The 26,511-nt window shown below is 34.9% G+C and overlaps 1 protein-coding gene across 3 annotated transcripts in view; it reads right to left on the reverse strand.

The window, feature by feature from the left end:
- LOC149805789 (uncharacterized) overlaps positions 1 to 26,511 on the reverse strand; it is a 253,443-nt gene that overhangs the window by 63,798 nt on the left and 163,134 nt on the right. The window contains exon 1 of one of the 3 annotated variants that reach the window (XM_089950476.1): positions 24,687 to 26,462. The exons of the other annotated variants lie outside the window; for them this stretch is intronic. Coding sequence (XP_089806602.1) covers positions 24,687 to 24,963 — 277 coding nt within the window. The 5' untranslated portion in view covers positions 24,964 to 26,462. Of the gene's footprint in view, positions 1 to 24,686; positions 26,463 to 26,511 lie in introns of those variants that run through there. 3 annotated transcript variants of the gene reach the window in all.

The following is a 26,511-nucleotide window of genomic DNA, read 5'->3' on the forward strand; positions in this document are numbered from 1 at the left end:
TTAAGTACACAATGTTTTTCAAAATTATCACTCAGGGAAAGTGCTTGTGTTTGCACTGTGAGCATTGTGTGCTCTCAAAAATAGCATTCTGACATGAGAAATGAATGTATAAATTTGGGGTGGGGTGCATCAACTTTTTAGTCAATGAATTTCCACTGACTTGTCAGGTCAAGTGAATGATATTCTTATATTTTGCTGTATTGTACCTATCCAAAGATGTGGACCTTTTTGACCTCACTCATGTATTTTATTTTTTTCTGAATTTTATATTAGGCAGGTGCACGCAACATTAAATTTATTAAACAAATACTGTCTTTGGACCCTAAAGGCTGGGTATCATAGCTGGATTCATCATGATGATGATATCAGCTAAAAAAATCCAGACCAGCAATATCAAATATATTGTAGATACAACCCACCATTCACCCACCACTTGACCATGTAAATTTGTCCCCAATTAACAGCAATACACAGTACAATGTTTACTGTAATCAACTGTGTCATATATATTATTAAAATTTCAACTGATACAAAATTTTCAGACAGGAACAGTCTGCTGGCAATTGTCATGCTGTGGAATTTTCTGGAAAATGTAACCTTGGCCTTTGCACTTGACCTGGCCTCTATTTTCATTGCACTTTGCAGATAATGGTTCATCATTACATGTATTTTGACACACAACTGGGACAGCATCAACACCATGATGTTATCATGAAGATATCATTTTTTAAAAAGAGGAATCATGAAACAATTTTAGGATCACGATACAACTTTAGGCACATGATACAACTTTAGGCACATGATACAACTTTATGCAAATGATACAACTTTAGGCTCATAATAACCACAATAGCTGAAACTACACTTGAAGCATGAAATGGAGAGGTTTTATGATGCACTGAATGTAGTCTATGGCCCATTATCACCAGGATCATCCCCTCTCCTCAGTGTGGATGTGAACACACTGATCATAGACAAAGAAAAGATCCTCGAAAGGTGGGCTGAGCACTTCAACTGTGCCCTGAACTGCCCACATTCCATCAATGATGAATCCATTGATCAGCTGCCCCAAGTGCCAGTCCATGAATCAAAGGATGACCTACCAACCATCTCAGAGACCCAGAGAGCAATATATCTGCTCTCTAGTGGCAAGGCTCCTGGTTCAGTCTCAATCCCAGCAGAGATATACAAGGAAGGCAGTGCAGCTCTGAATGAAAAGCTCCATCAGTTGTTTTATCTTTTGTGGCAAAAAGAGACAATCCCAAAGGAATTCAAGGATGCTACTACAAAACACCTGTATAAGCACAAAGGAAATCTTCAGGCTTGTGACAACTACTGAGGTGTCTCTTTGCTCTCCATCGCAGGCAAAGTACTTTCAAGGATTCTCCTCAGCTGTCTCACATCACACCTTGACCATGGACTCCTACCAGAAAGCCAGTGTGGATTCTGAAAGGAACGTGGAACCACTGATATGGTGTTCACTGCTAGGCAGTTGGAAGAGATAAGCCAAGAGCAGAATACTGACCTTTTCTCTACCTATGTCAAACTGACCAAGGCCTTTGTAGAGAAGGCTTGTGGAAGATCATGGTCATGTATGAATAAAAGGAAATTTATCTCCATGGTGCAGCAATTCCATGATGGCATGGAAACTGGAGTCTGGAACAATGGTGAGACATCAGATCCCTTTCCTGTCTCAAACTGAGTGAAGGAGGGCTGTGTACTGACTCCAACACTTTTCAGTCTCATGATAGCCATGCTCACTGATGCCTTCAGAGATGGTGACGTGGGAATCAGCATCAGATACCAAATTGATGGCAGACTGTTCAGCCTCAGGAGGCTCGAAGCAAAATCTAAGGTCAAAACAGACATCATCAGAGACTTTCTATTTGCTGATGACTGCACCCTCAACCTGGCTCTGAAGCTGACATACAAAGCAGTGTCTACAAGTTCTCTGATGCTTGCACAAATCTCAGCCTTATGATCAACACAAAGAAGACTGAAATACTGTATAAGCCAGCCCCAGGAAAACTGTATGCTGAGCCAAAAATCACAGCCAATGGCTACAAACTGAGATCAGTGAACAGGTTCACCTATCTTGGCAGCACTCTGTCCCAGAATGTCATAATAGATGATCAAGGATTGCAAAGGCCAGTGCAGCATCTGGCAGACTACACACCAAGGTCTGGAACAGAAGAGGCATTAGTCTTCAGATGAAGTTGAAGGTGTACAGAGCAATAGTACTTCCTGTGTTGTTATATGCCTGCAAAACCTGGACAGTGTACCAGCGCCATGCAAAGAAATTGAACGACTTCCACACTACCAGCATCAGAGAACTCCTAAACATCAAGTGGTAAGACAGGATCCTGGATATTGAGGCCCTTGCCCAAGCAAGCCTTCCCAGTATCTACACCATCTTGATGCAATCACAGTTGTGATGGGCAGGCCATGTAGTTCACATGCCAGACCACTGGCTTCCAAAAAAAAACTCTTTTATGGTGAGCTTGAACAAGAAAAACACAACAAAGGATGAAAAAATGATACAAGGACACCCTAAAGAGGTCACTGAAGAACTCTGGCATTAGCTATGACACATGGGAACAGACTGCCAAGGACAAGGTCATGTGGCACTCTTCCATCACTAAAGACGCTGCAGCTTGCGAGGCCAACAGGACAGCCACAGTAGAACAACAGAGACAGGCCAGGAAATCCCAAGCCAGTAACCCCACAATCAGCATTACTAATATCCCATGTCAACAATGCCACAGAACATTCAGGGCACACTTCAGCCTCATCAGCCACCTATACACCCGCAGACCATTTGTTCCCGATAAAACATTGGATGGCTAAAGTGGTCCTCATCAACATGAAGGATAACTACAGTGCTCAGATATAGACCAGGGTATCACCAGCCATATTGTGTCATGATAATATTATCTTCAATGTGATAACTATTATGTTAGTACTGAAAACACAAAAAAACTCCAAAATATAAAACAGAGTCCATGTTTGCAAAACATAACATAACTTGTATCATTGCACAAGTCCACTGTAGAATGAATGAAAATGAAGTGTTTTCCTTTTCTATCTTTCTTTCTATTAAATCAGGCATGTGCAAACTATGGCTAGTGTGTTGGATATTGCAATCAAACCTGGTTTTATCTGGTTATTGACATCATAGGATGTGGCTTTAAAAATTGTCTGCCTGGCCCACACCCTAGAGAAAGTTGCCTATGCCCATTTGAAATGTTGATTTAACTTCCATCATTAGATATGTATAGGTAATGGCTGGAATTTGCCTATATTTAAATAGGTGGAGGCATGTATTTAATAAAAATATGGTATGCACTTTTATGGAGGTAGATTAATAATCAATCAACAGAAGGGGGGGGGGGGGAATACAAAGAGTACAAATGCAAACATCACTCAAATGGAACAAATATTTACCAGAACAAATTAAAAAGTACACAGCCTAACATAGGTTATTATATGAAATTACCTTTCTGGATAAATAACTGTCAAACTCCAAAGTTAACAGTGGTGCATATAGCAGTAAATTAGGCAGATATAGTAGGACATTATCCCCTTATTGTGCATGGACATTATCCCCTTATTGTGCATGGGCATTATCCCCTTATTGTGCATGGACATTATCCCCTTATTGTGCATGGACTTTATCCCTCTTTTGCATGAAAGATATCAATGTGGAAAATGGGCATGAAGATAAATGTCAAGTCTATCTCAATGATATCCCATCAATTTTCCAGACTCTCATTTTCAGGAATTTTCCAAGGATGAAAATAGTCTATAAAATTGTTCTCAAAATTGTTTTCATGTCTAGTTTTTCGAGAGAGAAAAACCTCCCCCTAAATCTACAGACCCCACTTAATTTTCACAAAACTAACAAAATTTTAAACTCTTTTCCAGTGTAAAGTCAGATATCTCCTTCACATGCATGAATTTATCACTTAAAGCTGTGACCCAACAATTAAGTCATTTTTCTAAGTAATGCTATAAATTTGAGAATGCTAGTGTTTCCTGACAAATTACACATCAATGCCGTATATCAAAGCCCCTTCCCATTACCAGATCACATTCTTGAAACCAGAGAATGATTATCTCACTCCTATCTAGAAAATAACCTCTTAAAGACTGCCCAGAAATAAGATCAAACTTACACCCATTTATGTAATTCAAGCTCAGAATCCATGTTTTAAAGACCGATAATGGGGCAGGACACTGCTACACTTCAATAGTGGAATTTGTGTTAAATTATAAATGTTTGATTACAAATGTGAAAGAATTTTTAAATAAAAACAGCACTAATAAAATTTGAATCAAGTATACTTGATGGAATCAATTAACCTAAAAGCTGAAAATTCCTTTGAAAAGACAAGTTTAACTTAATAATTATGCAGTGGTTCTTTCTGGGGTTGTCCCGGGTTCATCCTCCAACATTAATTGTATGTGCCATGTATAGCCTATCCTATGCTGAAAAATGGCATTAAACCCTACAACAACAACAACAACAACTTAATAATTATGCACATCATGAGATGGATAGACATTTGATTTTTAATACATTAAGCATACTGATGAGACAGCAAATTTTGCAGGCATTTATGTTTCATTATTTTTATCTAATTTAAATTATACCAATTTTAAAAAAAGAAACTCATAAGAAATCAACAAAAGTCAGCCCCCTCCCCCCAGAAACCCCATTCAAAATTCTATAAATAAACAAGAAGGCCCAAAAATGGTACATAAAATAACTACCTCTTGTCAATGACCTTGACCTGATAATCCTGAAATGATCAGGTTTCTTTGCCTCATGAAGGGCAACCTACCTGTGAAGTTTTGAAAAGTATATACAACAGAAACCATGTAATGATACAAAAATGTTTTTCTCAGACAACAGTTACCTTGGCCTTTAAATGAAACAATAGTCAGTATGCTTCTAGGTATCATCAAAGGCAACATATGTACAAGTTTTTGTTAAAATATGTTTTGGAGAACTAAATTTATTGTTTATACACTTTTTACTTTCTCAAATTACAGTGGCCTTAATTTGACCTCTGAACTCCCAAGTCTATAATTTGAGTATATCCCACAGGTAAACCCATTTGCAAAGTTTGGATATTTTATCAAGCAGAACTTGAGTTATTGCATATACATTTGCTATGGTTAGACACTAATCTCCACCTGACACCTAAATTAATAGGATTAAGTGACCTCTATTGATCAGCCCACCCAACTCCTAAATTAATAGGATTAAGTGACCTCTATTGATCAGCCCACCTGCAAAGTTCATATAAAGTTATGGACAACAATTTGCTTTAGTAAATTACAGAGAGTGTGATTAGAATTTAACAGGAATTGGCTTCTAAACCATTTCTGTTTGCCTCCCTATTTATATGTCATGGTAACCAGTCACTGCTTTGGAACTTAGATCAAAAGATGATCAGAGAAACATTGAGGTTCCTATTTTCTGGAACTGTTTACCTGTCTCTTTATTATAAATGAAAGACATTTTCATGGGTGAAATTTGGTGTTGTGATAGGATTTATTTCATTCTTTTTCCAAACTAGGACCTTAAACTGACTTCTATTTGCATTAGTAGAAAGAAAAATCCCTACTGTATATCTTGGCATAGCTTTCAAGAATGTTTCTTATAAAAATAAATTATTACCTTCAAATCAAATGTCATCAAAATTATCTACATATGAGTTTTCTTTCATAAAATGGGAAACAATGAATAAAGTGATAAGTTAAAGTATCACCATCATTACATTTTTAATGCTGTAGAATACAGCAGTAATGTTTCATTCATCTACTACAGACACTGAAGGAGTAAAGTAGTTTACAACAAGAGTCTCATGAGGGGACTGATACTCTACTGTATGAAAAGAATTGACAGGAACTGAAGAAAAGACCATTTATTTCTTGTCACTTTTGAGCACTGAAACCATTTCTATTATTCACCAGTGATAACAGTTTTAAAATTAGCTGCAGTGGTGGACATAGTGGATTTCAGATAGGCCCCATTTTCCTTTAGGTCAAAGTAAACATCATTGGAGGACTTTGGTGAAAACCACACGCCATAATGATCATCCATTGAGAGGGAGTAGTATTAATGAATACCAGACTGGCACCATTTTCAATTAGAATCACAAGACATCATAAAAGGTCTTTTGGTGGAAACCCCATGCTGATATGACTTTCTGCTTTGGAGTAACAAAAGCAAGATATGACCATCCATTTATGAAAGTCAGTGAAAAATTTCTCCAGATGGCTTTTATGGTATGGTTGCCATTTGTACTCTTTTTCCCAGACATATCCTCCTTTTCTATACAGATATTGATACAGAAAACACTCACTCTCTGGAGTGTCCTCTTGTTTGAAAGTTCAAATATGGTAACCCTACCTATGTTGACCATATTGGATATACAAATTTACAATCATATGAAAGGTTTCACTTCCACTATATTATTCATTACAACTAGTAACTAGGTCAAATGAATTACCTGAGTACATTTGTGATCTTTACCAATGTAAAGATACTTATGCAATCTTTATAAATAAATACATAAAGATGAAGTGCTGTGTACAGTGAGTAGTGTGTCAAGTGCCTGGAATTAAACCCAATGATACTGAGATCTTTGGTGACAAAAGAAGGAATGATATATCTCTGTGTAATTTTACTTCCATTTTAAGCAGACCTTGACCTTTGAACCCTAAATCAATAGGTTTCTTAGTCTTCCATAAAGGTGGAATCTGTTCTGTTTGGCACATGAATTGAATTGAATTTTAATTAGAGTTTGTTCGATAACAGTCTGACAGACATGTCATTGTAGGGTTAAGTGCAGGTAAGGACAGGGTTGAGTCAAGCCAGAGCAAAAGGTTTGGGAAATCTTGGGCCACTTTAAATAGGTGTCATAAAATTATATTTTCCAGAATAATTATTAATAAATGTGGACTAAAGAAGATTATTCTGAATCTGATGGGAGTGTTACAATTTTGGCAATAGAGAAAGTAATCTTGATTGGTGAAGCTAAATGAGGGGTATGTGTCCCAGATGAAATTCATGGTTTAACAGTAATCTCTAGCACAACATTAGTCAGTCCAAGTTTTCTGCCAAAAGGGAAGCTGACTCCAAGATCAGTAAATAGTACCCTTCTCATTAAATAAATCATCCAAGGGACAGGGCATCTGGAAATTTTATAGACCCAAAATCAGAGAAGAGACAAAGGGAATTTTCTGATGATGAGCAAGTGAGGGTTCAGGAAGGTGCAAAGGTATTGTCTAAAATGAATACAGTATATTCATTGATGCAAGTTTGTTGTTATTTGTTGAATTTATTCTTTATAAATTCATGCTTCAACTTTCACTGAGCTCAGAAATTAATTGTTGAATGGACTTTGTCTTGAATGTTATATGATTCATGTATTGTAAGAATGCTATTCAGCATTTCATTGATTCTCAGGAGAAGAAAAAAAACCTGACACATATTTAGGTTTGGTAGTACATTTTCATTTGAAGGAAAAAATGGATCCATACCTGTACTGCACAGTGGAAAAGAGGACAGTCTGTAACCAAGATGGTTGATGACCCAAAAAAGGTTAAAGGGAGGTATACAGGGAAAAGAAATATGGCAATTTTGACCTATCACCAACAGTGATTTGTAAGAGACTAGAAGAAACCAGGTGATGCTGATATGCTGGCAATTTGAGTTAGATCAGTCACTCAATTATATGATGAAATATATTCTATCAGTATAACAGAACAACTAATTGGGTTTTGCATAAATTCTTTAACTCTATTTCTGAAACAAAGTGAATCATTCAAATGCCATGCTCAATTTAATTTTGTTTATGTAATTTATTAAAATGTTATGTTTTACATACGGGGGTTTATATTTGTTCTGTTCTATATCTTTGCTCGTATCCATCCATTAATTCCATATTTTATTTTATTGTTTATTCGATCCGGGCAATAAGACAGTGCTAGAATGTCTCCTAGATAACGATAACCAAAGCAACATAAGGAGTGGGAGATCATCATCCTCCAAAATCTAACACTGTTACTAAACAGATAGAAAATTGTTAACAGATGGACATAACCATGACATTAAATATACAGTCTTGCAGTATATAATTTAACTATTTAATTTACAGTGTAAATGTATTCAACTAAAGAAGTTTTTACCAAATACGTGTATTGAATATACATGTATTTGAAATTGAAAACAAATTATCATTGTCATAGGGCTACATGGCTACTGTAAAAAGCTTACAGCAACTGGACATTTCTGTTTATAAGTACATGTGTAATCTAATGAGCTTGCACAGCATCAATTAAACTGAAAAAGTTAAATTGTTTAGATAAAGGCATCAACATACCTCACCTTTTGTTACATTTGAATGCTATTTGCATTTTTGTACGAATGATTCACACAACAAAACTAGAGGAAAGAACACAAGATGTGATGGCCAAAACAAGGTGGAAAGTTATTGGAAAATGTTTAGTTTAAATTAGACTTTAACTCAGTCATACTTCAACATCATTGTTTACCTAAGATCCCAAGGATAAGTGACACTGTTCCCCGTCCCCCAATTATGTGGGCCACACAAAATTTCAAAGGATAAATACTTGTTCGCATAAGAAGTAATGGTCAAAAAATGCTTGCCAAATGAGTACACAGAAGTTAATATAGCTCCATAAACTGCATACATGGTTCAACACTGCAACTTCAATATGTATTGTCACTAAAAAGTTCAAACCAAATCTCTCTATGGTTTGCTCTAGCATTTAACAGCAGCATAAATATGTTATTTAGTGCCAAGGCAATGATTAAGGATCATTCTAATCCAGTCTAACCACTGAGCCACTGTGACCTTCACCTCCATTAGTTGCCTCTTAAAGCATGCAGGAAGTCATTGAGGCCCGCCATATTATATATCTCCAAGACACCAGGGATAGCAAATTTTGTAACAATGCACAAGTCTGTTCCATAGTTATTGAAAAAGAACAGAATTTACCACATAAAAAATAACTCAATATTGTAAACCCTGAACATCAGGGAGAGAGAGACAGAGAGAAATCGAGATCATAGTTACAAATCACAGCCATCTACACAAGGATGCAAATGGTCCTAACTGACAGGAGGAGATAGAGACTGTCAAGATAGTTCTTTGGTTATGGACCATAAGACACCTGCTTTCTTAGTATTGTCTCTAGCTCTAATTGACAAATTTATCAGCGCCATTTGTCTGCATCAACTTGTATCTCATTCTGTTCATTGCCAAGAACAATTCAGTGAAGAAAATCTCTACATGATGGATAATAATATTGATGATTTGAATGATAATCCTCAAGTGTGATCATTGGGGTACAGTCACACTTCTGACTCATCCAATCCAAATCCATGTATGATAATTTTCAAAAATGATAAAAATCCTAATAATAGTACTGTATCTGTTTTACCCCATATGTCATTATTCCAACTAATCAACTTTTACCCCAAAAGATATTGGGTCCCAGGTCCCATTCCCAATAGTATGATAAAAGTCAATGACTAACATAATTTGTCATAATTCTGAGTCTGGTACACTGTATATAGTTTTTGGATGGAAAACATGTTGCATATGCAAGGCAATAATTGACATTGTTACATGATCAGGCCAGTTTTTGACATACAGGAGTTTTTACATCAGCCAGTCTAAACATCAACATAAGCACCATATACTTGCATACAAGTACAAAAGAAACAGACCCAGACCTGACATCACATAATGGAACTGTACATCTGGGTCTAATCAGTTTGTTAAGACTTATCATTAGAACACAAAACAAGCACTCTAATCTACCAGTACATAATCCACTGGCAGATTATATATATATTTATATACACACACACACCTGTGAGCAGAGTAACTGAACATATGACAATATCAACCCCATGCTAAAATTTGTCAGTGCACTCAAACCTTTTGACCCTCAGGCTCCAATTCTTCCCTTGTGCTCTAGCCAAAGCTTTCACAAAGCAAATCATGCAATTGTCATTCCAACAAAATTTTAAAATATAACACAGACTGGGATATCAAACAATTATCATCCTTATAAAATAATGCATAGACTGGCACACAAGGTAAGAACTGGGTATGTTGCCAGGGCTTACTGTCAACAAGAAAGCATGCATTCTAATAAACAGTCTGTACAGATGACCCAAATTGTGCAGCTATTTATGCACATATTTTTTTTTAATTGTGACAACCCTGGAATATGTGTTGTAGATCAAAGCAATCATATGATCACAATTGAAATGTATCACATAGTATTCTTACTTATATTATCAGGAAAGCAAACAAAATGGACAATTTTGCAATACAAGTGAAGCAAATAGATACCATTTTCTGAGCATAATAATATTATGTGAAATTGTAATTATTACATTATGTATATGGGACAGACCATTTAACTGCGGGGGGGGGGGCAAAGATTTTCTTTCAAGCTATGATATTTTCTTTCTCTTTCATCTAGAGATAGTTTATTTTTTCAACTAGTATAAATACTATAATATGTCCTTTTCAAACAAAAAGCAAAAATTTTCTTTGAAGCAATCTGAGGGACATAAAATTAAATGGTCAGTCCCTAACAGCAACAGCAATGTAATGAAAAGAGTTGATAACAACCTAGACTGGAAGTTACTACACTGCAATATAGTCCCCAGTTATGAGAGTTAACTACAAAAGTAAACCCAACTTTGTAACACATGCACAGAACATGACTACAACAGTAAACCAAATTTTGCAACACAGAACATGGTCCTTACAATTAACCTGGGTGTGTGTAAATTGTATGGAAGTTTAAGTGAGTTCTACAAAACTGGATTAGGTTTGGATTTTTATGTTTTCATGCTTAGTACTAAAATGCCATAACATAAAAAAACATAAAGGGAAAAGACAATTTAGTCTGAAGGACATTAATGTTGATTTTACACAAAATAATGTTTACAGTAATTCCTAAACCATCCAGAAACATAGGTATCTGTAACTTTTATCAGCATTTCATAAACAAAACAGAAAAATAGGTATTGTATATACTTGTTTATACATTGACTCCAAATGCAAACAATGTGGACCCTGATCTGCTATCACATAATGCACCAGAACATCAGGATCAATATTGTTCTGCTGAATACTTTTAGCAAACTGCACTGACCCAGCTCTACTAGTGCATTATGTATAGCAAAACTCAGTCAATCCAGTCAGCAGTTGGACTTGACATATTAGCAAATCTAGATGGTATCCATAACAGCAAGTATAGACAGTATCTATAACAGCAAGTATAGATGATATCTACAACAGCAAGTATAGATGATATCTATAACAGCAAGTATAGATGGTATCTATAACAGCAAGTATAGATGATATCTATAACAGCAAGTATAGATGGCATTTATAACGGCAAGTATAGATGATATCTATAACAGCAAGCACTGATGGTATCTATAACAGCAAGTATATATGGTATCTATAACAGCAAGTATAGATCATATCTATAACAGCAAGTATAGATCATATCTATAACAGCAAGGATAGATGTATTGATGATAACTATAACACCAAACATAGATGGTATCTATAACCGCAAGTATAGATGATATCAATAACAGCAAGTATAGATGGGATCAATAACAACAACAAGAGTCCCTTAAAGGGACTGGTGCTCTACTGGGCAAAAAGAATTTCCTAGAATTCAAAATAAGGCAATTTTCTCCTTATAACTGTCAAGTGTTGAAACCATCTCCGATATTCTTCTGCAAAAACAAGATTTTCAAATTAGCTGCTGTAGTACATTTATAAGATGTCAGCTTGGCAGCATTTTCCAAGAGGACAAAGCAGACTTCATTAGATGTCTCTTGGTGCAAAGCCCATGTCATAATGATCATCCATTCAGGAGGAGTATGATTTTTAAGTCATCGTGCAGCCATAATGGATCTATGACTGACACCATTTTCATTTAGGACCAACTAGGAAGGCAACCCTTAATGTTCATATAGCCATCTATTTGGAAGAAGCAAAGATAATAATATTTTCAATATATGACTTTCCATCCAAGAGTAGCAATAACACAAATTTTAAAACTACTGCTGTGGAGGCTATATTGCATGTCAGATCACCACTACTTTCATTTACAACATTTGTAGTGAGAAGCTCGTGATAACAATCCATTCAGAAGGAGTAGCAATAACATGATTTTCATTTAAATCCAAACATTGATATAACCATCTGCATGGGAGGAGTAGTGATAAAACATGTTTCAAAATGGCAACAATGGTGGTCATACTGGATGCCAGATTTCTACTTAAGACTAACTAAACACTGCAATATGTCTTGTAGTGAAACCCTTTGTTGATATGACCAACCATTCTGGAGGAGTGGCAATAGGACAATTTTCAAGATGGCCACTGTAGCAGTTCAGATCAGCACTATTTTCATGTAGGACTAAATAGACCAAAGGATGAATGTGTGTATAAAGTTTCATGGCAATCCTCCAAGGATTTTTTCATAATTCTATGTATCCAAGATCAAGTTTACCTATGTCAGAAAGCATGTGGGTCATACAGATAAAGCCCCACACTTGATGGAAAATCTGACCCTTTGATGGAATTTCCCAATGCCACACCATGATGCATTCTAGCATTTATCCTTTAAGGGGTGGGTGGGTTTGATGTTGTAAAAGCGGTGTTTAAAGCAAAACAAGAGTAATATTCATACATGGCTAAAGGTCACTGATATCTATCTTCCTTATATACAACTGGCTAAAGTTTAATTCAAGTACCTTCAAAGGTTCAAAAGTTGTATTCCAGATAAGGATAGAGGTCACATAATTACATTTTCCCTTGCTGTAACCTTGACCTTGAGGCAGGGGTTGTGGCTATGATACATAGCACTTTGTCTTTATAACTGGGCAAAGTTTTGCAAAAATCTCTCCATCTGCTATGCAATTATGGGCCAATTAAGCAAATGTTTGGGCAGATATATGGACATCATGACATCATACATTTAAAGTAAAGATTTCACAAAACTGCAGAATATTTTAGCAAAATGATTTTCAAATACATTCACATGGCTCAGACATGGAAGTCATGATGAGTCAATATGCATGTTACATGTGTAATGTGATTATAACAGTAGTCTTGTGAAAAATAAACTTTCCTATCCACACCATCCTGTCTCTTTCACCCAAGTCAGTTGACAGATTATTTTTTATACCTAGAAATAGTTTAATGAAAATCAAGTCAGCTGAGACATAAAATTCCTAGAAATAGTATTATTAATATTATGAAAGTTGAGTCAACATAGAGATTGTATTCCTAGACACAGTATTATTAAAGTCATTAAGTGACAGATTTTATTGCCAGAAATAGTTTTATTAAAGTCAAATCAGATGACGGATTTTAATCCTACAAATAGTTTTATTAAAGTCAAATCAGATAACGGATTTTAATCCTACAAATACTTTAATTAACGTCAAATCAGATGATGGATTTTAATCCTAGAAATAGTTTTATTAAAGTATTTCCTTCCTTACCAAGTCCTTATTCTAGTTCAGATAGTATATCTCTGGATTTTGTTCCCAGAAGGCTTGATAAACAAGAGTAACAAAGGATAATTCTGAAGAACCTAGGAAAATACAGTTATCTTGGCACTGAGACAATCATCTTCTTCTCTACAGGAATCAAGCTCTTCTATCTCTTAATGACAAATTCATTTATCTGTACCTCCTCAGACAAATATGGCAACTGTGATATACTCCTTTGCTTGTAGTTTACTTCCTCCAGATATCCCTGATAAACCAATCCTCCCATTCAAATTCTAAGCCTGGATAATACATCAGCTCTCTGCTTATAACCCCATGTGTTATTATCTCCCAATGTGGGTGTTAAAGTTTGTTGTGTTTTTTTTTTTACTCCATGACTGGCTATTTTGGATTCCAATTGAATAACCTCATGCCACAGTTAGAACCACAACCTCTGTATCTTAAACCAAAGATACCATTTTACAAAAATTCTATTTCTGTCCACACATCTTCATTTCTATTTCAGATTCATGTATTTAATTCATATGGTTGCTTTGCTTCTAATTAGATAACCCACATATAAGAAAGGTTGCTTCATTAAGCTTAATAGATAACTTCTCCAAGAATGAGTTAATCATTATTAGACTAGCATGTTATTAGTAATAATCATAATAATAATAATAATAATAATAATAATAAGAATAATAATAATAATAATAATAATAATGATGTGAAGGAGGTAGATATGCTACCCCAGCCTGCACCTTTATCGTGCTTTGGTTATCATTGTCAAGGAGATGATCGACCAAGGTGTTGATGCCTGGATCAAGTAATTACAGACATAGAATATGAAATTATTGGATAGAAAAATAAACGTCTGAGCATAAACATGGAATAGAACAACATCGAGTCAATTTAATCAATTACATAAACAAAATGAAATTGAACATGACAACTGAATAATTCACTTCCTCCTAGAAACAGAATTGCAAAATGTATGTAAAATACAATTAACCATTCTGTTATACCAAAAAAGCAAATTTCACATAGAATCAAGTGAATGATCAAATTCAAATTGGTGACATGTCAGCATAACCTGGTTGCTTCCAGGTTTTTCCAAATATCTCTCTCTCTCTCCTCTCTCTCTCCTCCTTCCAGTGTGCAGCACAGCTATTTTTTTCCTTTTCAAATATAATACACAATCTAAATATTTGCCAGGTTTTTTCTTCTCGTGGATTAAACAATTTTACATCAAATATCATCTTATCATAATTCAACAGAACTAAGCCAATATGGTCCATTTGCAACAGGATATCAATACACAGTCACAGTAAAATCATAGTAAAATGCTACATCTCATTTATGACAGATAAATTAGTTCTCACAATTCATATAAAAGTAATGCATAAAATCCTCAGAATACAAGATTTCTATTACAACAAAATGAGGAAACTCAAACAAATTCATATCATGAAATATTGTATGACATTCTAGAATGCATGAGAAGTTTAACATTCAAGATAAATTAAGGCCAACAATTAACTTCCAAACTCAAGGAAATTGAAGTATGAATTCAAAATGACTAAATTCAACAAGTAATTACAAACTTACATCAATGAACATATTGTATGAGATTAACAATACCTTTGTGCCCTTTTGAGACTCACACTTTCTATGCAGGAATCTCTCTCTCTCTCTCTGGTTCTGAGTCTCTCAAATTCTTCCAGACCCTATCCAACGGATTTTTTAATGACAAATACCTGTTATTTCCAGGAGCTCAATCTTGCTTCCCACAGAAACTTAGACTAATTTTGCAAGGGAAATTACTAAAAACATTGAATTTCATCCGGGAATCACACCCCTTCGTTTATTTTAGCCAATCAGGATTAAATTCCTCTAAGGACCATAACTGAAGCATGCCCATTGGAGCTAGAACTATTCTCTCTATTCTGCTTATATTAGTAACTAGTCTTCACAATTTTATTTTATGAAACTTATTTCAAATGGCCCAAAAATTGTCTCTAGATTATCTCTACTTTGTCATTTCTTCTAGTTGACCCTATGTTAACATATCTGTTAGACAGTTATCCTAGTGGTTCCTTACTAAAATCCAGTTATGCCCCCAAAAAGAGCACATCCTATCCCTCACAGGCAGCAATAATTGCAAGACAAGCCCATACATCAAAGTTAATTGTTATGTCAGGCTGACCATGACAATATGTGCTGTGAGAGCATCAACAAACATTTTGCACCATTTCAAATAATAATAATAATAATAATAATAATAATAATAATATTAATAATAATAATAATAATAATAAAATGTACAGGATATAATTTAACTTGAGGTGACCTCTAATATGTGCAATGTATACACAAGGTAAGACCTACTTGTACACGGGATTAAATTAATTATTCAGTTGCTGGAAGATATACCAACGAAAAATTTAGTTCTTGATTCCCAGTTCATTAAAACAAAGTAATCTATAGTCCTGGCAACCCAAGAAAAGTTGGGGTTGAGCCACCACAAAGCTGACAGGAATCTCCAGACATAAACAAAATCCACTAAATATACACTCAAGTGTATTTCACAGTGACAAAACATTTTAGCAAAGTTTCTGCAGCAACAAAAAATATAAGGAAATCAGAGCCATATATAAGGATTGTTTTAACTGTTAATTCAAACATGTACTGAAGAAAACAAAATATATTTAACACTCAGCTTCATTCCAAAATTCAAAGATGTACAGTAAAATGTCTATTACTGATGTACAGTAAAATGTCTATTACTAATGTACAGTAAAATGTCTATTACTGATGTACAGTAAAATGTCTATTACTAAGACCCAGATTTCATCTTGATAACTGGTTTCCCTGATGATCAAATTCTGATCAAAAAGTAGAATTATAAATGGAAGATTAAAAAGGTTTGAAAGTATATTTTGTACTAATACACTGTGTATTTATCAGTAATTAAGTAAATAATAATATTTTGTAAACATCTGACATGTGCATAAGCATAAAAAGAAATAAACAAAAAAAAGTTACAGGTATTAAGATACATTAATTATATATAGCATATCTATCCAAGATCTAATAATAATATTCATGTTGGGATGAGGATAACAATGATGTGATGGATAGGCATTTAATGTGGTCTTATCAGCCTAAGTGTCAAAGGGCTTTTATCAAGATTAACTCCCCTGATATAGATTCACTCACATCTGTGTCAATAGGTGATTAACTTTTATAATCCATCAAGTCACCATTGATTGCTGATTGACAGCTAATTACAGCAGTTTGGACAAAATACTGTCTTTCATTAGACTGTTATGAGTCTTTAATCATGCTTGATGAGCTTGGGATTTCTGTTTAACAGTGTACTTATTGCTATAGGGGTAGTCACTTAGGGACAATTGGCTGTAAGAATAAGATCACTTTGTATCTCTCATAATGCACCAGTACATCAGGCTGAATACTCATAAAAATATACCTGGACCCAGATATGCTGGCACATTGAACCAGTGCAGATCTGGATCTGTGCAGCTTGCAAATGGATGACTTATCAGTGAGTATATACAATAGTAGTTACCAAATGACTACTAAAAATGTTTTCCACCTGATATATAACTTTTCACACATAACAGAACTGGAAGATAGCGATCAGTTTACTGGAGTCAATGTTACAATGTGACATTCAGTAAAATTTGCATTAACCTTTCCTCCCAAAGTGCTCTCCTGCTGGAACTGATTCTCTTGTACAGCATTTTTTCTTAGAAGGTACATATTTATTTTCTCTTTGCACAATATGTACCATATATATTCATTTATGATTCTGATCCAACTGCAAACCACACAGACTCGGATCTGCCATCAAACAATGCACCATCAAATCTGGGTCTATATAGTTGTGTTTAGGACTAATCATTAAAGGAAACAACATAGACCCTAATCTACTAGTGGATTAATTTTTCAACATATATGGGATTTATTATTTTTTTGCTGCTTTACCTTCTTAAATGTGAGTATATATGGTACATACAATTACAGTCTATTTGGAAAACATATTGGTACCATTTAAATCCAGACTACTTAGAGTACAATTATAACTGTGCTATCTAACACTTAATGCAGGCATATGCAACCTACTCCAGGGTGCAGGCCGGGCATGCAATTTCCAAGGCCACACCTTATGATGTAAACAAGCTGATAAAACCAGGTCACAGTCTGTATCTGGCCTGCAGGCCATTGGTTGTACACGCCCGACACATATTTGGCAAAAATAAATTACGATATTAATTCAATACATCTAAAGGAAAGTAAAATGATGATAAATTGGTCAGCTAGTTACTTCTGGAATAATACAGTGAAAGAATAAGCTTAGCTATGATTGCATCTGCCCTCCCCATTCCAAGCATTCTAACTGTGTCAAACTGGGATATCCCGAAACATTGCCCCATATTTTGCACCCTTTCCTGCTATGTGGCCAATACATCGGCACTATCAGACACAAGAATTACAAACAGCAATGTAATCCAATTTCATCTCATTAAAATAAATATGCAGCTGTAAAAACTATTTTAAAAAGTGAAATTCTAAATCTATTAAACATAACCAGAGCTGACAATATCAATAATAAATTCTTGTTGCTAGTGGCCATTTTGATTGGTTTGCAATTTCATCACCATGGGGGTTACTACAAAAGGTATACAGTTACATGACTGATGATACTTAAATATGGCCACCCACGGTCACCTCTTTAATTGGCAGATATGGACACAACCCATTATATATACACAGCTACCAATAAAAGTCATCATAGTTGTAAATAATGACTTGGTACTTTATTAAGTTTACAATACAAGTCTGAATCTTCCTACAATAAATTATTTTAACCTGTGAACATGAAATTACTTTTAATTTGTAATACTGCCTTTAATCGGTTTACTTGTAGAGTTACCAGCTATTAACTATTCCTCTGAAGGCTCAGGAACAACAGAACTGATGATCCCTCCAGCATGCTGCAAATAATGATTTATGGAAACTGATGACCGACCGAGTGCAGGTTTAAATCCTACCACTGGATCAACCCAGGTTGGCTACCCTGAAGTGTCCTTGAGCAAGGGACTTTACTCTAATTGCCTAAATAACCAATCTGTGTTGGTGTGCCATAAAATGCCAAACTACTGACTGTAAAGGGCTTCATAATATTTTGTACTTTTTTCCTTCTCTATGTTATAAAAGTATCAATTACTTTCAGAGTGAAACAAATTTAAAGATCTCTGTCATATACTTAATTAGATGAAGCCATGTTGAGGCTTATTTGTATGAAGGGATTCACTAGCTTAATTCTATGTATATATCTGAATTGTGTCTATACCAATATTTTTTACAGAATTGCTAAGTGTGCAACTTAAATACTGAAACTGCATGTCTTCAGATTCCATGCGAGTGATTATGTTTGTATTTTCCATGTTACACATATTACAGGCTTAAATGAACCTATCCAGCTAAATTTGTGTTTGCATGGGACACATTTCATTTGATGACATACATTGAAGTATATAACTAGTACAGTAGTAAGTTACAAGTAGAAAATGAAAGCTGCGAGAAAGCTGTTTGAAATGATGCAAACAAAATATAAAATATAATGACCCATAAAAACTGAGGGTACTATGACATCTAACTGAAAGCACTGAACACTGGTACATTATATTTCAGTTTTTGATCATATATGTCACTGATCTAAAGATTAGGTTTGTCATGTCTGTTGGCAATATGGAACTTAATGAATAATTATAATGTTCACTTCTTTCTTCCAAAATGCTATAGTGGCCTAAGGTGTTAGAGCATCCACCATACATGTGAGAGGTCATGGATTCAAACCCCAGCCAAGTCATACCAAAGATTTATAAAAATGGTACTAGCAGTTGCCTTAGTGTTAGGACTGCTTGGCCTTGTGTCAGGATAATGTGACTGGGTGCTAGACATCATTATAAACTACCACACAGCAGACATGGTAGCGATAAAATGAAAAATGTTGAAAATTATGTTAAATATCCAATCACACACACACACACACACACACACACACTGACTTTTTAACATCTTTTTTTCCCTCTCTCAGGTATATAGATTGTGGCATTTCAATAAACATAAATATCAGGGACATGTTACCAAAATTGATCTCTGATGAAAAAAATGGTCAGAATTTTACTTCTACAATGTTAAGCTAGCCCTGTAACTCAACATATTCATATATTGTCTAAATTGCCAGTTTCTAACCAAACAATCAGTTAACTGCCAATGGGATTATGAAGTACCGAATATACACCAAGAGTACCTAACATGCACCAGGAGTACTTAACATGCACTAAGAGTACCTAACATGCACCAAGAGTACTTAACATGCACCAAGAGTACCTAATACATAATAAGTAATATTAAGACACACACAAACCATTCATTTTCTTTAAATTCATATAAATATACAAATACTAAAACTCAATTTTATGCAGCCAACTGTTGGAAATGACAAAAGTGGTCTCTGAAAGACATGTGATTTCTTAATTGAAATTAATTTTTTCATTAGTTCAGTCCATGGGAATTTAAAAAATTTGTAAAGAAAAGTGATTGCCTAATACAGGTGATCATTAATGATCTGAAGGCCATACCCCAAAAAATATTACTTCCATTGCAACCCAAAAATGTACAAAGTCAAAGTTCCTTTGTCATGGTTCCAATACATCAATGAAGTGTACCTCTCATATATACCTCTCAGAATCCAATACAGCAATCAAGTGTACCCTTTACACCTTCATATCAATAACAACAATAGAACTCAGAATCCAATGCAGCAATCAAGTGTACCCTTTACACCTTCATATCAATAACAACAATAGAACTCAGAATCCAATGCAGCAATCACGTGTACCTTTTACACCTTCATATCAAAAACAACAATAGAGCACAGAAGTATTCTTGTCACTTATGACATTTAGGAAATCAAGATATTCATCATCACATACATCCACTAACTTTTACATAACATATGCCATGTGAATTCCAGTCATTGTTTCAACAAGTTCACTGTTAGAGCGAGATGACTGTTCACTTGGTATTGACTGGGTATGGACCTGATTGTCTTCTGTACTGAAAGAGGGCAACATAATACAATATTTAAATGAGTACACACCCCAGTGTTCCCAAGAAAGTGCCCAATTATATGCCATATAAATTTTATATTCTTCTACCTATTCATGTAATAGTTACAACTTGTAGATAACATTACTGGACAAAAGTGTCACTTCTTCTGTAAGGTTATAAAACCATCTCAAGGTACTCAAGGCAGGTGTCCAATTCTTGAATCTGAACAGCAAGGTTTAATTGGATCACAATTTTGCACCCCAGATAATATATTATGGACTTATATATCTGAGATAACGACATAAACATGTACTTAGAAGTGAAGAAAATTGCACTTAATGAAGTACCACAAAATGCCTCCATTTACCAAGCAGGACATCCCAAAAATACCATCATGTACACGGCATTATGCCAAGACCCCTTGCTTCTTTATTGATTATAGTGCACAATTTCCTCAATTTAATGGATGATTCATTTGGTTCAGAGGCTATTAAAGGACCTATACCAGTTTACTTCAGTGCATCTTTCACTTTAAAAATGATTTCTCCTTTGCATTTCTTTTCTATCTGGGACACTTTTTTTAAAATAGTCATCTTTTCCTTATCAAAAATCATTACAGAATGAGAAGTTCAACTATTACTGTTCCATTTTATTATTGCAATCTACATGGAAATCTGTTTTTATCAAAGGTTTAGTAAAACTTTTATCCTCCATCACAGATGTTTTAACTTCCCATGCCAACTGTTACTGAATTTTAAACAAAATCTTGAATTTTAGGTGCATGACGAAGAAATTACATGGATTCAGTACACTGCCTATGAGCCATTTTTTGTGTATCTGTTCTAATTTTTCTTTGCTCACACATTATGCACTTGTCTGATGCATTATTGTTTTATACATGGTGTCTTTGTTCAAACCTACAATGTTGCCACAAAAGCTGCAGACTTAAAAGAGCTATTTAGTGAATTCTTGTGTGACCACCAATCAACTACAGGACATCACTGCTGAAGATTTGCTTGCCTGATTCCACCTCTGTCCATTTACACTCTCAACAGTATATCTTATCTATCTCAAAGGCCAGTTAAATCCTTTAGAAAATATGTCATGGCCTCTAACTTGATATGTTCATTCTGCAAAAGGATTTAACCAACCATAAATACATGTGTCTAATCTGTCACAAAACCTTCCAGGCCAATATTTATCTCTTCAGTCACTTAGGGAAGATAAATATTTTAGGAACCTAGTCCAGAAATTTGATCATTCATTAGGCCCAAAAGAGAAACTACTCTGCTATTGAAGAGGCAGTTCTACCGCACTCCCCCCCCCCCCCGACCATGAGATCTTATGCTTTATCTGTTTATATTCCAAAGATTTGGTTTGCTACTTTATCAGTTTATCTGCAAATACAACACAATGGTGGCATGTTGATAACCAAGAATTTAAAAGGCCCCTGACCCAAAATGAACTGTTACTGAAAAAAATAATTAAAGTGTTCTAATCAAAATGAGCAAGATTAGGATGACTAATTGCTCAAAAGGACTCCATTCCAGATGATGTAGTCCTACAAGTGTTTAACAGAAGGGTCTGTTGTTCTTATTTATACGCTTTTTAGAAACAGTTTATTTCTTATGGTGACCAGAAGAAATGGCAGCTGCACAGTGATTTCAATTAACACATCTCATTGCATTAACTCTATACCATATTTTGTGACCTGGGTACCACCACACCTCTTAATAACCACATTAAACAAACTGAAGACATGATTTATTGAAATACCATATATACTTTTCTATAAGTCAGTCTGACTGCAAGCAACATAGACCTCGATTCGACAAACAAGTTGTTCTCTACCTTTTTCTCACTACCATTTGTGTAAAAAAAAGGTGGAGAAAACACCAGTAGATTAGGTTCTATGTTGCTTGTTCTACTGATTACTCTTAAAAAATTGCATAAATACAGATGTGCCAGCACATCATGTGATAGCATATCTGGGTCTATGCAGTTTGCCGTTGGACCCAATTGATAAACATATTTATACAGTACTTTATTTATACTTGGTCTAGGAGAACCTACAGGTAAAGAATGGAAGGCATCCCATTTGTTTTATTTCTCTTTCTAAATATGACAGTTGCTTCCCTTGTCTAACAGAATAGTAATAAGCATATTAATAAAGTTTTATTTTAAAATAGCACCATCATTAATAAACATGATAGAAAACAGACAACAATTGTGTACTAAGGGTAAATGGTGCCTGGGGTCAGGGCTGACAAGAGGGGGAGGCAACCAGGGAGATATCCCCAGGGCCCAGGCCCTGAATAACACTTTTTAATTTTATAAAAGAAACATTTTGTTTGAAAAAGAACTAGGAGAGGCCCTGGTGTTTCTTACCCCAGGGTCTGTGATCACTCTCTATGGACCTGCCCAGGGTGACAATGAAGGCCCAAAGGGGTTTTAGTACCCAAAGACTTCTGCATATGGTTTTGGACCCCAAGACCTCTGGTGCCCAGGGCCCCATCTCCCCCTACCACCACAATTAATACACTACTGACATCATTTTGCAATACCCATGTAGTGTTCCTTTACCTCAAAATGGCCAAAGGTAAACAGTTTTGTGGGGCAGTGTTATCAGTCTTATTTCAATGTCGTTGCTGTGTAGTTAAAAATCCTCTAGATATTTCCAGGACAATCAATCATTTTATCATTCACATCATTCCTGATAATGACCAATCAAAGTCTTTCATTTGAATAGTAATGTGCTCAATATTAATTCTTTTACCTCATGTAACATTTATAATAAATAGTTATAAAACTGGGTTAAGCATGAATTCATACAATCAAAGTGTCAATTACTGGGATAAAGCATACATTCAAAATGTCAATTACTGGGATAAAGCATAAATTCAAATTATCAATTACTGGGATAAAGCATAAATTCAAATTATCAATTACTGGGTTTAATTAAGCTTAAAGAAAAATTGGCAGTTAGTGGGGTTAAGAATAAATTGGATTATCAATTACTGAGATTAGGCAGTTATTATCAATTACTGGGGGTTAGGCATAAAATAAAAACAAAACAAGTCTTTTCACCAACTGGAAATGGAAAACTGGAAAATTTGAAAATGTGTCTGTAACCACACATTTAGTGTCTTTCCTTACTTTAAAATAATAATTTTCAAAAATTTATGAGGATTGTGCCCACACTTATTGCCACATGTATCATTACTTGCAATTCATTTATGTACCATATAATAACATTACCGCATATAGTGCATGATTTATTGGTAAAATGTAAGTAACGATGTGACCCACTGCTTTACAGCCTTCTGACTCTCATTTGATGGACCATTTTTTAGTTCCAATATAGTCTGAATACTATGTGTTGTTGATTATATATAAATGAAAATTTGTTTCATCTATTAATTTGATCAAAATATCCTAAATTTAAGTTTTAAATATCTCCTTCATGTAAATATAACTTCTTTCATCCAAGTACTTCAAACCACATCTTGGAATGATGAATCTCCACTACTCACCTTAAAATGCTTTGTGATTACTATAAGATGTCTGAAATTTTCATGCTTGTATGCAACATGGAGAAACTCTGCCATTACATTTTGACTTGAATGAGCAGAATTAAGGTGCATTCCTATGGAACTGATAAATTGTTGCAACTCCTTACTGGAATAATCAATTTTTCAAAAGAAATTTTAATCCCAGTAGATTACTGACGGAATTATATGATGAACTATCCCAGTTTCTGGTAGCATTACATATATTCTCAGATAAAAAAGACAGTACGAGTCTGGGAATATTCAAGTTATGTGTAAAACAAAATATTAAAAGATAATATCAAAGGCCCAGTAAACTGATTCATGCATGAAAGTTAGAAAAAAGGTCTAGGTGCAAATTTGAACTTGAAACTAAGCAGGGAGTGTTTGCATAATTAAGACAAAAATTACCAAAAAAATCCTCCCAGTGCATCGAACTGCGAAAGATGTCCAGCTTTTGATTACATTCCTTGGATGTGAGCTTTCTTGAAGGTCCACAATTTTCTGATGAAAGACTCAAACATGAGAGACTGCATTCACTCTCTTGGCTCTGATAGCCAGAATCTCTGACACTCTTTTCTTCTAAATTCCAAGAGCACCTGAGCCCCTCCCTACCGTCATGGTACCTATTCCCTGCAGATTTGTCTGTGGTACTTGATTCTCCCCTCCTCTTTTTTTCTAGCTCCATGAGATCAGAAGATCCTGTATTTCCAACACAAGTGCAGCTGTTGTAATTCCTCCCAACCTGTCCTCCACAATTATTATGTTGTACTGTTTTACTCACAATGTTATTCTGCTGAGTGGGCCACCACCATTCATTGGCATGGGCCTCAGGGAAAGCCCATTATGATTTGCCTGTGACATACTGTTGACAGATATCAGACACAACTCAGTCCATATTAATACCACTTCAATGTAATTAAAATAGTCACCAGTCTCTCCTATATAGATTGGATATTTCCAAATAGTTAATTATTTCAGTTCCTAGACTGATACCTGACAATCAGAAACTTAAGAAATTCCAGTGTTAAGTTTCACTGCAAAGAGAAATTGATTCTGTGAAGTCCTGAAAAATAACAAGTTTTCAATAATGGAATAGTTCCAGGCATGTGTTGTGGATATCCGAAATTTAGATACATTAAAATCCAATGAAAATTTAAACTGCAGAATGAAGTATCATACACTGAGAAAACCCCAAATATAGCACAGCTACAGTATCATACAATCCACTCTGTATCCAAATTTCTTTTCAAAATCATTTCAGCAAATATATTTTAATCCAGGCAGAGATAAAACTATTATGCAACAAAATCCCAATTCTGTAGATTAAAGAGAATGGTTGTAGCAGCAATGACCATGTTTACAGCCTGATGCCTGACATGTTCACTTGCAGGATGATGTGATATGTCAGTTTCCTCTCTAGAGTCAATCACAAGGGTGAAAAATAAACACTGTTGCCTTTGTTAAAAAGTTCACTGCTATTATCATCACTTGTCAGTAGGGGGCTGATTGAAGCATATGAAACATGGCATTACAGTATCAGATCACACAGGGTGCTAATTGCTTTAAAATGCTTAGTAATCCACTGTTGGACACAATTACTGCTGTCAGGTAGATATTGAAATAAGAATTATTGAACCTGAGCAGACTATTAATGAACTGCTCAACTAGACGAATCAAGTGGATATAAACAGTGTACATCCCTGGAATTCAAACCATCCCTGAATTTCCATGCTAAATTCAATCATTAGATTTTTCTAGTATTTTGGTAAAATAAAATGACATATTTGTCAACCTTTAATCAAGTAATCTGTGTCTCTTTTGTCACTCCCAGGAAGGTGGTGGGGTGGGGAGGATGACATACATCAGATAAATAGCAATTAATATATGTCTTCTTTGTTGAAGCAAATACAAAACTCACTTATGACTGATGCAACTATACGAATCTAATGTCTGATACACAAGTTCTCATTTCACACAACTGACCACACTTTATCTTGTTTCTCAATGTATATAGAAATAATGTGAACAACTCATGTTTCTAAATATATATATTATGTCAATAAAAAAAATGTTAGCTTACTCAGGTATTCACCTTATTCAGGTCAGTACGAATTTTTTTAAAAATACATCTATAAGCAAGTTGCTTTCACCTTAGTCTACCACTGCAATGAAACTACACCATAAAACTTACTTAACATCAATTGATATGAAATCCAACTTACTCCTTGTAAAA

Source organism: Sinohyriopsis cumingii, chromosome 2 (assembly GCF_028554795.1).
Source record: "Sinohyriopsis cumingii isolate HCF-2022 chromosome 2, ASM2855479v2, whole genome shotgun sequence".
In the NCBI taxonomy this organism is placed as follows: domain Eukaryota; kingdom Metazoa; phylum Mollusca; class Bivalvia; order Unionida; family Unionidae; genus Sinohyriopsis; species Sinohyriopsis cumingii.